Raw genomic sequence first — 13,253 nt, forward strand, 5'->3', positions numbered from 1 at the left:
TTGTATTTAAAGGGCACCTATTATGACATTTAAAATGTTCCTAATGTTGTTTAGGGAGTCCCCAACAACAGTTTTACATGCATGCAATGACAAAAAACACTTTTGTTGTCATATAATATGCATTTATTTTTACCTGATTTGCTCACCGACTCCCAAATGAATCGTTCAACGACTCATTTTTCAAACCCCTCCTTTGCGCGACCTAATCTGCGTTGATTGGTCAGATGACCCAGCAGTGTTAACATAGATAATACTTATTGTTTAACACGGAGTACAATGATGCTTTTATCAATTAAATTGTGTTATAATAATTATTATAGTCCACTGCTTTGTAGTTTGTAGTAAAAAACTAAAAATAAGATAAAGAATGTAATGTTATGTTAGCGAGCATAGCCCAGAGTTCATATTGTAAAAGCACAATCAGTCTTTGTTTGCGTTAGCCCGATGCATAAACATAACGTTTTTACAAAAATAAAAAAAAATAAATGTAGTTACGTTACTACGAGGTATTACTCTATTCTTTAAGACAACTCCGAAAACAACGACAAACACTTCACATAGGCCTAGGCTATCTCAATACAATTGTCATTGAAGACCTAGAAGCTAAACGGTGCTTACACAACAAACAAAATAATTATTAAGCATGCTACATAAAACATAAAAGCAACAATTATTAATAACACTTACAGGTTGTGAAACGGAGGAGGAAGCTGATGCAAATACACTTGGAACTGAACCTTCCTTCAATATCATCCGGCTCGCGAATCCAAGTTTGAGTGCATTTAAGTTGGTAAAGCAATCGTCTTGAAAATGGCGCGAACAAAGCACAAGGCTCGGACTATACTTCTGTGGTATAGTTGTATATATGAATTGTAGCCACTTAGTCTTCAAATGCTCCTCCTTGGGCAGATGAAAAAAGTTTGCTTTTGAGTCGCACTTCAGAACACAGCGTCTCGTCGCCATGATATTTTCCCTGGCCTTGGAGCGCAATAAGTGGGCGTATCGTATTCAAATAACTTGACAAGTTGACGTCATCTAGTCAGAGAAAAAGCTTCGGTCTTCTAACGATTCATAAAAATGACTCAGAGTCGACTCTTACTTTTGAAAGACAATAACTTTATATAAGGTGCACTTTCATATTTCAAACTTTGCAGGATGTTTTTGTTCACTTAGATCTATGTTACACACTATATGAAAGGTAAATTTCAAAATTCCATAATAGGTGCCCTTTAATGTTTCATGTGCCATTGTAATGATAATACGGCAGGTGTATTAGTACTGTAACACACCCTTAAGTGTGCAATATCAGAGTTTTTTAGTTTAAGGGCAAAACAGGTTTAACTGGCAGGAGGCGCTGTCGGGATGGTTGAAACAGCGCCTCCCGCCAGTTAGACCTGGTCATAGGAAAACCGCTGTTAAGGCTATTCAACTAGTAAACACTCAATATGACTCAAGGAAGAAATGTAAGAAAATTAATTGTAAACGGATTTGTCTGTCTTCGTAGAAAATAGAAGATCTGCTATCGCCTACATCTGCTATCGCCTATGTTTATTGGGCGATGGAACAAAACATGGTTAAAATGAACCTTTAAATTAAAATAAATTCCAAAATATGTTTGTAACAATATGTACTTAAGTTACTTGTCAGGTATTGTTCATAAAAACAAGCATTAGATGAATAGTTGCCGTTTAAACTGTTATGTTTCATCCGTCCCCATTGAAACAAAGCACAACTACCGTTCAAAGTAAATTTTTACTTAAAGGTGCTGTATGGAGTTTTTCTACTAAAATGAATCCATTTTGTATTACCTGTGTGTGAAGGGGTTGTAATCTCACAATAAAATGATCCACTTGGCGGGTTTTCCTATTACCTCTGAAAGCAAGTATTCCTATTTCTATGTGAAGTCTCCGGGTCGGATTTGCCGCGAAATCCAGTGCCGTGACTGAGACCTGCATGCGCGCTCCCGAGCGTCTCGCCTCTCGCCTCGTCTACTGACTTTGCACTCAACAGCGACGACACTGCAACTTTATGACATGGAGTCTGCTAATACTAGGAAACGACTAGCACAACACAGACTCCAACACAAACTCCACATAATAATAAAAAACAAAACAAAAGCACGCGCACGAGCACGTAAACGTATTGGTTGCAATCTGAAACATAACTGCTAGATGCTGCTGAAAACTCCATACAGCACCTTTAAATCATTTAATATATTTGTACCGAATAACACATGGTACTAAGAGAACACATATGTGAGTTGTTGATCAAACACACAAAAAATATATATCTGTAACCTTATCTTAGAAAATTACGTTTATCTGAAAAGTGTTTCAACTGTCCCGGCTCTCCCCTACTGGTGGTGAAGTAACGCAACTGACACCGTAGGTCAAATGACAGTGACAACATATTGAACATACTTTTTTAACAGACACAAAGTAAGTTTCAAACCAAATGCAGTAACTAACTACTATACAGTAGCTGCATCCCAATTCAGAGGCTGCATCCTTCGAAGGGCGCAAAGGTCGGACCGAGCGTCCATGAGGGGCTGCCGCTTTACTTTCGTTTGGTTGTTGGCTTTGTGTCATTGAACTTTACTTTGATCGTTCGGCGGTTCCCCGTCTCCCCTTTTTCCTGAGCCTTTAAATCGAGCTACAAACCGCTCTAAAGTTTTTTTTTTTTTTTTTAAGTGCCCCTATTATGCTATTAAAAAATGTCTAATGTTGTTTTGGAGTCTCCTACATGCATCAAAGGTAAAAAAAAACTGTTTAATTTCCTCATAATATACATTTGCGCATCACCACATTTTCAATAATTCTCAAACGACTCGTCAGATGAATCAATCATCTCTAAATCTCTTCTTTCCACGAGCTAATCTGCTCTGATTGGTCAGACAGCTCAGTCTGTTGTGATTGGTTTACCGCGTACAGCGCACGCGTCGAAAAACAAAGACGCCCATTGCCATAACGTCAGCTCTGCGTGTCCTGAGGTTTCCTACACTGTAAACTAAAGATAGTAACGAACAATGACGTCGATTTTACCATATCAATCCGAGCGCAAGAGCGATAATGAAACACTGGAAGAACTAGGCCTATTCATTCAACCATCCATCGCAAGGATGCATGGGCGTAGGTTTAGGGGGGGACGCTAGGTACTAGTCCCAATCAATATTTTAAAATGACAAAATTGTCCCCACCAATATCTGTGAGAGAATTACGAGGCGGCCGCCTCCGTCAAATTAGGTGCCGCCTTCTGCTCTGGACAAAACTCGGATAGACAGTCACATGCTCAGATACACTTTTTCCACCGTGACGGTTCTGTTGGGTTCCTGTGTCCATTCTGTCCTCTGTCCATCAAACATATTACATGCGCTTCTTGAGGCACACACGCGCGGTGCCGCGGTCTCTTGCTCTCTCTTCCTCTCTGCCGTGCACGCGCTACGCGGTTTGGAGCACAGTATCCATAGACATGTATAAAGGCTAGATGGCTCAAGGCGGAGTCAGCTGTGTCGTCAACTTGGCGGCCATCTTAGGTCAGGTGACTGCGCTGCTGCTCCCTGCTGCTGTGGACGGAAGGTGAGTGACAAATGCTCGTAACTTGCTGAATTCTTGACGGATTTACAAACGGTTTGGTTTATTACAAACCTTATTAACGTGGCTATGATTTGTGCTGATGCCGATGTTTAAATTGTAGCTTCACGTTTTGAATGTATGCAGTATGCAGTTAAATAGCCGCATCCCTGACGTTTATGACACACCAAGCCGTTTGAAAATCGGTTGAAAATTGAGCAAGATATAGTTATTTCAGCACTACATGCACAATAGACTTTAATGTTATAACTGGACGAGCGGACCTGTCCTAAAATGGCCGCCGTGTGACGTCGTCGGGTCCCATCCCAGATAGCAAACTGACATCGAATCAATGTGGAAACGACGTTTCTCGTGACATTGAAACAACATCGTTTTGCTCATCGAATTAACGTTGAATCAACGTCAGACACACCATTCAACCGCATTTCAATGTTGAATCGATGTTTTATTTTCGGTGTAATAACGTTCTGAAGTTGATTCAACGTTGAAATTTGATTGATGATTGATACTAACCTTTACAACTAAAAATCAACGTTGAATCGACATCGGTCTGCTATCTGGGATTGGCTCTCAGCGCCGGTAAGCCATCTAGCCTTTATACATGTCTATGACAGTATCTGTCTCGCGGGCGCGCTCGCGATTCCGGGAGATTTTAACAAATTCGCGGGCATCAGTGAGCCGCTATCAATATGCGGGAGACTCCCGTGATGTCTGTGTTTCTATACTGAAATAATATCGGCATTATTATTGATTTTCATTAGGCATTTTTTCAGCGCGTGGTGGGAGCGTTGGCGCTGAGCATACATTTAATAAAATTAGGGGGAAATGCCCTTTATAAAGGTTAAAAAATATATTCTGATAAGATTGTTTTCCAACAGTGACGTAATGAAACATTGACAATTTAAGTTTGAAGGGAGTAAAGCCTCGGTTTAGACTATTAGACTAAAGAAATGTAATTTTGACAAAAGAAGAACTTTTATTTTAAATACATGTTATTTTTAAATCACCCTACTACAGTGTGACATTTTACCATATTATCATGCTTAACACTGATAATTTGAATAATTGTAATGTGATGATGATCAGACATCTAAATCAGAGAATATCATAGGTTTGGGCGGGTGGATTATTTATTTTTAACAGCGGATTCTGGTGACTCAAAGTGCACCCGATTAATGAATTTATCTTTAAAATGTACAAAATTTTCTTAGGGTGGGCATGCACCCGGACCCCTCTAGAGATACCGAGGTCCACCCACAAAAGTACTGTGGAAAACAGAGTAGGCTATATGTTGGTATATGAAAAAATACAAGTTAAATTATCTTTTAAATAAAATACTTCATCAGAATTTTACCAACTCCGCCTAGTTTTGAGCCAGGAAAAAAACCCTGTTGCAGCTATTTGCATCGATTCCCATGGCCAGTACGACAGTACAAGGAATGCCGTCATTTGATTGGCTGGAAAAACAAGGGGGTGGTGTGGGGGTGGGATGTCCCCACCAAAGCTGAGACCAAACCTACGCCCTTGCAAGGATGACTCAAGCAGGACATTTCTCAGTGATACGCTACTTAGTTTGAGGTTCATTATGAGATGTTGCAACTGTAATTCTTCACCATCAGCAAGAGCATGTCCATCAACAACCCGATTATGTTACTTGTAGCGTACTAATTTATTTAAAGAGTATTTTTCTAATATATTGCGGTAAACACGTGGAACCTGTATCAATAACAGTACAAGTATGCAATATACATTAGCCGCGCTCTAGTGTGAATGACTGATGTAACATTAACGTTGGTAAAAACAAATCTTGCTCCATGCTTAATCTTTCCTCAAAGTAGTGAGAACGACAGACAATCTGCATTAATAGACAGAGTTTTAGGTAATAGTGGCCCACAGCTGCTTAGCAGATACTTGAGTTAGACAGTGATAACGTGAGTTAGCCAGTGATAATGTGAGTTAGCCAGTTAGCAGGAGACCTACATAAACTCAAAACTAAGTATTTTGGACACCATCTTTCAAGAGCAAGCGGTTTGCGAATCCTGCATTGAACTCCGAGGTTTGAGAAGCAGTCGTCAGTAAAATAAAGGTAACACAGCTAAAGTCTAGGATTATACTGCTGTGATATCATGGTAAAGATTAATTTTAACTACTGATTCCTCGCATGCTCGTCATTGGGCAGTGAAAAAAAAATGTTGATTTACCTTCACATTGTAGAGCACAGCATCTTCTCGACATGATGCTGTCCAGTAGGAATCAGCTGCAGTGTTTAAGGTTCAATTTTGAAAAACGATTAATTTAATTGACTCAAGAGTCGACTCTTACTTTTGAAAGACAATAACTTTATATACGGTGCACTTTCAGATTTACAACTTTGCAGGATGTTTTCATTTACTTAGAGATATGTTACACACTACTTGAAAGGTAATTTTCAAAAAAACATAAGAGGGGCCCTTTAATGAGTTCTGGTGTAGGCAAGGTCACAAAGGAATCCTGATATGTTGCCCATCCTTTATTGCATAGAAAACTTATTTGTACTAAAGATTATGATTTTTTAAATAAATTTTAAAATATTTTCTTAATAACTAATTTTGAGATCATACTGCAATTCAGGTCAGTACAAGTTGGAAATGAAAGCTTCCAAACAAAATGTAAGTTAGGCCTGTAGGAATAACTTGGTTTTGGGGTTGTATTTTATGATGAAAAACCATTTTTAAAGTGTGTATGTCAGGTTAAATTTTTTTTTTAGATATATTAAATAAGGGTTAGATGTCTGAGTGAAAATGTAATTAGCATTAAAATTATTACTGTAACTGCCCTGCAATAAGATTTATAGCCATTTCTGTCAAGGTCATATTTTTAAAACAAGGGCTGAGCTGTGACGTCATACAAGGGAGTCGCGCCAACAAAGTTCTATTGAAGTATGGAGAGTTTTGAGTCTGAGGAGATCCAAAATCCCCCTCAAACCTATACGATGGCCCACAGCCATACAATTTTGAGCCTCCCAGGCGGGAGACAGATGAGGAGCCAAACAGAAATGTAAATAATTCATATCGAAGAAACATAAATATCTGGTGTGAAGAAGAACCAGTGGAGAGTTGGTCAGGTGTCTGGTAGTATAGGCATAAATAGCGGTGGAACGGTACATGTATTCCTATTGAACCGAAACGGTACGGGCGTCATGGTTCGGTGCTTGAATATACACGGAGAATACACGGTATGAAAATAAATAAAACTCGCGTGCAAATTAATTCATGCGGAACTAACGTTGGCTTACTGTTATACGCGGGTTATTTAGGGACACCTAATCTGTAGCTCCGCCTTAGCTCTGAAGCTCCGTGGCTATAATGAACAGCCTGCGGTGTCAAGATTGCAATGCTGGAATATGTGTGTGTGTGTGTGTGTGTGTGTGTGTGTGTGTGTGTGTGTGTGTGTGTGAGAGAGAGAGAGAGAGAGAGAGAGAGAGAGAGAGAGAGAGAGAGAGAGAGACGCGGGCGCGATCGACTGCTTCAGTAGCACCGTAGGCACCGCATCAGCTACCAGTCTCACTCGGGTTTTAACTCATGAGATCTCCAACCGCGTAGTCCTTCTCAGTGAAATGGGCGCTGCAAATGACCGAAGTCTTGGATACCGAGGCAGCACTGAAGTCAGCGCGTTTGGTCCGAACAAAGTTGACCCAGGCACGGAACACAGTGGAGTCTGTGACCGGTTTTAACGGTGTTTTTGCACACAGCACAAACGCAGTAATTCACCATCGTGAAAATATGCCTGCGTATACTAACTACCTAACTTAAATAACTAAATAAATGTCCTAATCACTAATTCTCTCGCTCTATCACTCGTACAATTATCAACACAGCTCAGCGAGCTTGGGAGACGTCTCCCTGTTATGACGTCAAACGATTCGTTTGGGGGGATGGGCAGTTTTAAGTGAGGACTGAAAATAACGAACTTTTTCATCTTATATTCTGCCTTTAGGAATCGAAAAACATACAAAACAATACATCAACTTGTCAAACGTGTATTTCCCCTCACTATTTTGTGTCAATCATAATTAAAAATTTAACCTGACATACACACTTTAATATTACAATTAGAAGCTTAGGTCTACATATTTAGAAAAATGCTATTTTGACAGTTGGAATAAATAATAGGCTAATAACGTTAATCATCGTCGTCGAAGTAGTTTTTACCTTTTCGTGTAAAAGTCTGTTTCAGAGACAAAACGTGTAATTAGTAGCTATCTTTTATCTCGTGTTAAATGTTGATGCATCTGAGGGAAAACGTTGTATTTGTACATTTTAATTCGGGCTAACCTGGGTGTCTGAAGTAAAATGTGTCGTTTGCACCTTTTGTGTTTCTTACCGAGGTAAATTGTGTCTCCCCGCCGCCTCAGCCTCGGAGAAATTCGCGCCCTTCAGTCAACTGGCTCGCGCGGTCTCCTGGGTAACGGTGCGTATGGTAACCATTGTAAACAACGCGCCCTACGGCACTGAGGTGAACAGCGAACAAAACCAGCCATGGCTGTCTGCAACACCGAGTATTTCGATCAGATCGGAAATATTCAAAAGAGCATACACGAACGGTAAGAACGCTGTGTACTTTTTCCTTTAGCTTATTCATAATAAATGCTGTATTGTCTCGATTAAAGTGGGCCTTGAATGAAGCAGCGCGGTAGATTTCAGCTCTCGCGGACTGTAACGTTAGCTCTCTGGCTCGGCGAGCAGGAGAGTGATAATAACCAACGGTGAACTACTCTTTGTAGCTTTTGAAATAACATATTTTTTTAATAATCACCGTTGTATAGCAGTGAGCTCGAGTAGTAACTTATGTCGGAATTATTAAGTTATCTATCTTTTGGATATCGCCTTTTTTATACTGTATTAAGATGACAGATTCAGTAAGTTAGCCTATATCACAATATTTGTTATTTTTCTCTTGTTTTTGTGAGGGGTGTAAAGTTATTCTTAATGTAAAGATGTAAATAACTATTAGTGTACTATTATATAGATTAATCTAACGTTACTCAAGCTATTTATTTCATCGATGTAACGTTAGTTCTTTTTTCTTATTTTTTCTTTTTGATCTAATTTAGTATTTGTGGAGTTGAATGTTAGAATTGTTTAGCTAATACTAAGTAACTTTTTTTGTTTAGGGAGAGAAGAAGACATGAACTGGAAGAAAAACTGTTTGCCTACTTAAGATCAGATGAAAGACTGTGAGTATAACACTAACGTTAGACCCTTACATTATGAAATGGATAGTAAATATCAACTTCAAGAAACATATATATATATATATATATATATATATATATATATATTAATGTTTTTAAAATATGTATGTTCTGGTCACCAAGCATGTTGTGACAAGCATGTCACCAAACATGTTCTGGCTACATTTATTTAATTCAAAAACAGTAATAGTGTGAATTATTATAATAATTTAAAATAACTGTTTTCTGTTTGAATATAGATCTAATTCATTCTATCATTAGACTCAGTCTTCAGTGTCACATGATGATCCTTCAGAAACCAGTCTAATATGCTGATTTGCTGCTCAATAAATATTTATTATGATCAATGTTGAAAACAGTTGTGTACAATTACAACAGCATTTATCTGAAATAAAAACACTACCATTCAAAAGATTGGGGTCAGGAAGACTTTTTTTTTTTTTTTTTTTTAAGTGAATGCAAGGATGCTTAAATTGATCAAAAATTAGATTAAAGACATTTAGGCTATAAATTAAATATTTATATGTTACAAAATATTATATTTCAAATAAATGCTGTTCTTTCTAACTTTCTATTCATCAAAGAATCCTGAAAAAAATTTATAACTTTTTTCAGCATTAATAATAATCAGAAATGTTTCTTGAGCAGAAAAATCTGAATATTAGAACTGAAGTGACAATTCCGCTTTGATCACAGGAATACATTACATTTTAAAATATATTCCGATAAAATAAAATAAAAAAGTAATTTTAAAGTGTAATTATATTTCACAATGCATTTTTAATAAAATAAATGCAGCCTTGGTGAGCGTAATATACTTTTTTTAACATTAAAAAAACATACCAATCCCAAAGTTTTGAATACATATGCATGGATTCCGCTCAAGTAGAAAATGTATTGATATTTTTTGCTCCATACAGTACTGTTTCCAGTGTATATCTCCCAACACTGACTTTCAGATTACATTTTTAGACAATTCACTTATTACTTTGATAATTTAAATAAAAAAGAGGTTTTTTTTAATCATCCTCTTTATTTTAATTTTATTTTATTGAGTCTAGCTATATTGTAGTGACATACGCCTTTTATTGTTTCACCCATATAGCAGGCTTTCTCCGAAAAATGGTTATTTCAGGATAAATAAGTAGACCAATACACTCACTCATTGATGATTTGGGGTCATCTGTTTCTGTTTAAGTACTTGAGGCCAGTTTGTTTTTATGATGGCTCAATTAAATGCATTTATAAAAATAAAGAATTTTGATATGGGGCCATGATGGTCAAGGATGTGTGAGAGGTTAGTAGATCAGCATTTGTCATTCATTTGAACATTTCAGCCATCATTATCCATTTTCGCCCTTTGCTAGTCACAAAACTCCATCTTAGCTGTGGAGAATCCATTAGTACTACTGTAAAGTGGCTCTTGACAAATATGTACTTTTTTAGTTTGTCCTGTAATATGCACAGTGAGGAGCAATTAGTAATACTAATAAGCTAGCATTAACCTATTTATAGTAATGTTTGATCTATTTGTTACAGGTTTCTATATTTATTTTCATTAATGCAAAGTCAGTGCAGCCTTTTTCTATACAGAGAGTAGCAAACCTGTGTGTTTCACATCTGTCTCCTCTCCTGCTCACAGGACTAAGCTGAAGTGTGCCAAGATGCGCTGCTATTACAAGGAGCTGCACGAGAGAGAGCAGCAAGCAAAGACACGCAACCTTGAGCTTCTGGGGAATGTGGAAAACTTGGCATCGAAATTGAAAGAATTCTCCATTGATTGTAGCCGGCTGCTTCAAAAGAGGGTAACAACCTTGGACAGCCGAATCTGTCCCAATATTCATCATGTGTGCTTCCTAAAATAGTACTGACTCTGTGTCAATTGTTATGCTTATTTCACAGTTTTTATCTTTGAATATTTACTTTTGTTATGGTTTAGACATTCCAAGCTGTGTTTTTGTTATTCTCATGTCAAAGCACATGTTTGCGTTGTTCTGATCAGAGAGGTGAAATGAAATGTGCAGTGACCCAAATGATAGCTGCTCGGTACCAAAAATGTTAGTGTAGTCTGAATGTTTGCATTTCCCAAAACTAAGGCATTATTTTGAGGCACTGATTCCCAGCCCCCCCCCCCCCCCCCCCCCCCCCGACATATATTCTGAGCCTCAATTAGACCATTGCCATAATCCTGTAATTGTCTGTCTAATTGTCTTCCAGTGTTTAAACTTTCACACTTATTGTTGTTTGGGAACAATCATAAACACTCCAGCACTCATTTATCACTGCGCGCAAATGAGAAAAAGAAAACAACAGCTCCGTCAGATTGTCACTTAAAACTGAACAGTGCTCCACAGCTTAATATCAAATTAGACAAATTGTTTAATTACACTACCACAAATTAATCGCCCTGTATTCAGATAGTGAAGTGCCACTGAATGTCCCCTTTTTGTGAAAGAAACCCGTTTTCCTCCTTTTTGTTGCGTGTTGTATTTTGTTTTGTTGCTGCAGTGGTAGCCTAAAATTGCAATTGTAAGAGATACCTGCTAATCTAGCTGCCAGTCAAAGAGTATCACTTTAATTTCTATTACACTAAATTGAACTCGATTGCTTAATTGCTCAAATTCATACCATCACCTCATATCGTAAAGCTCTCATTCCTCTTTTCTTCCCTGACGATTTCTCATTCCCATTGATTTTAACAATGCTAATATTTGCCTGCTTGTGGACCACTTTAGGTGTTATCGTGTGTAAAATTGGTGTAAATGGTAACTCTGGTCTCTTTTGGGAGTGCAGATATTGTCTTACGAGAATGAAGTGGGTTGGAGGTAATCCCAGCGCCCTCATCTCTGCCACTGGTTAACTCGCCAAACTGATTAAGAGCTTGGCAGGCACTATTAAGGGCACTCACAAAGGAATACACACGCTGATTGGCGCTACATTTAGGGGCAGAAACATAATCTTTCTCTTCCATTGCTTTGTTTGTAATGTTTAATGAAATAAGAGGTTGTATTGGAATTTTTGTGTGTGATGTGTCTCGTAACTGTGGTCACTTTGACTGCCATGTTGTTAAGCCACTGTAGTTACAACTAGTGTTTATAAGCAAATATTTGAAACGATCTATGTTAGTAATGATTTGACTCGAATTCATTTCAGTTGGAGTACAAGAATCATATTACCAGACTGGAGAAAGACAAGAAGAAAACGGGGAGCAGGGGGGAATCAGAAGCGGACGAGGTAAGAGAAAATTATCATGTCATCTATGGAAATTACAGTTCAGTGGGGAATTTACAAAGCTATCTGTGTGCCTTTGATAAAACTGCAGTGCTGTGATGGGATCCAATGGAAGTGTGTCTTTTTTTTTCTTTTTTTTCAAAAGAAGTGAGTTGAGAGTTGTAGAGAAAAATACCACAACCATTATTCAGCTCAGCCTCCCTCTTCAGGAGACACTTTTGACAGTTTATATGGGGTATCAGTGTTCAAAGGCCACAATTAATTTATAATCAAAAGCAAATTGGAAAGTGCTTGAAGTAATTACTGTTTTGCTCAAATGACTGCTTTGGTTTAACAAAGGAGTATCACAGTCTTAAAACAAAATGATATTATACATTTTTAAAGAAGAAGAAAAAACACGTGGAAAAGAATATTTTTAAAGCCTCTTAATGCAATCCAACTGACCATGTTTTTCTGTGTGACAGTCTGCGGTATTGCACATCACATGTATGACAGCTAAAACAATATGCGTCCAAACTCTTTCTGTCAGTCCCTGGAATGAAAGTCGCTGTTATGTAGATTGCTCAGCGGTGGTCGTGAGGCTGTTCATTTTCCCTCTCGTATCTGTAGTGCCGCAGGTGTCTAATCCTGGCTGCTTTTGCCCCAACCGACAATGTAGTTCAAGCCCGTGGCTGTAGCTTTCCCTCTCTTCAAGCGACTCGAGCTCTCTCGGATGAAATGTGGAAGACAGCTCATAATGACTTAGAGCATTCTGTCTAGAGCAGTCACTTGTGACTGTGTCGTATCCCCCCACCCCCCTCCCTCCCCAAATCCCACCCCCCCCCCCCCTTCCAGCCTGCCGATATTGTAATGAGCAGAGATGGGAGGAATCACTCCATTATGCATAGGCGCCACCACTGGCTGCGTGCATGTCCCCGAGGCTGCAGCATTCATTAAGGGGAGCTTACCAGCCTGAAAGCTGGGAAGCCATGATAACGGGATATGATTTTCATATTTAATATATTCCTTGGAAGAGCAGGCGCGTGCCGCAGATTGATAGAAGAATCAATTGCTACTTTAGCGAAACACTTTCTACTTTGCCCTGCAGCTAGCGATGGAATCACTCAGCCAAGAAATTAACTTTTCCTCTCACTCCATTTCTTTTTTCCTTTCTTTTTTTTTTACTTCCACACTGGATCTGCCAGACAGACCGCGTGGTT

At 38.5% G+C, this 13,253-nt stretch overlaps 1 protein-coding gene and 1 long non-coding RNA gene across 6 annotated transcripts in view; one reads left to right on the top strand and one right to left on the bottom strand.

The window, feature by feature from the left end:
• LOC307009105 overlaps positions 1 to 7,991 on the bottom strand; it is a 112,551-nt gene extending 104,560 nt beyond the window's left edge. The window contains exon 1 of the long non-coding RNA XR_013799956.1: positions 7,953 to 7,991. This is a non-coding gene — a long non-coding RNA (uncharacterized lncRNA). The remainder of the gene's footprint in view (positions 1 to 7,952) is intronic.
• The window catches only part of kiz (kizuna centrosomal protein), a 39,367-nt gene continuing 32,207 nt past the window's right edge, over positions 6,094 to 13,253 (top strand). Inside the window, exons 1-5 of one of the 5 annotated variants that reach the window (XM_079632542.1) lie at positions 6,094 to 6,200; positions 7,984 to 8,172; positions 8,743 to 8,805; positions 10,466 to 10,628; positions 11,977 to 12,057. In XM_079632542.1, the coding sequence (XP_079488668.1) occupies positions 8,108 to 8,172; positions 8,743 to 8,805; positions 10,466 to 10,628; positions 11,977 to 12,057 (372 nt within the window). In that variant the 5' untranslated portion in view covers positions 6,094 to 6,200; positions 7,984 to 8,107. Of the gene's footprint in view, positions 6,201 to 6,763; positions 7,268 to 7,731; positions 8,173 to 8,742; positions 8,806 to 10,465; positions 10,629 to 11,976; positions 12,058 to 13,253 lie in introns of those variants that run through there. The other 4 variants (XM_079632544.1, XM_079632545.1, XM_079632543.1 and 1 more) reach the window with 4 other exon arrangements.

This window comes from Phoxinus phoxinus (assembly GCF_949152265.1).
Source record: "Phoxinus phoxinus genome assembly, chromosome: 13".
Classification (NCBI taxonomy): Eukaryota; Metazoa; Chordata; class Actinopteri; order Cypriniformes; family Leuciscidae; genus Phoxinus; species Phoxinus phoxinus.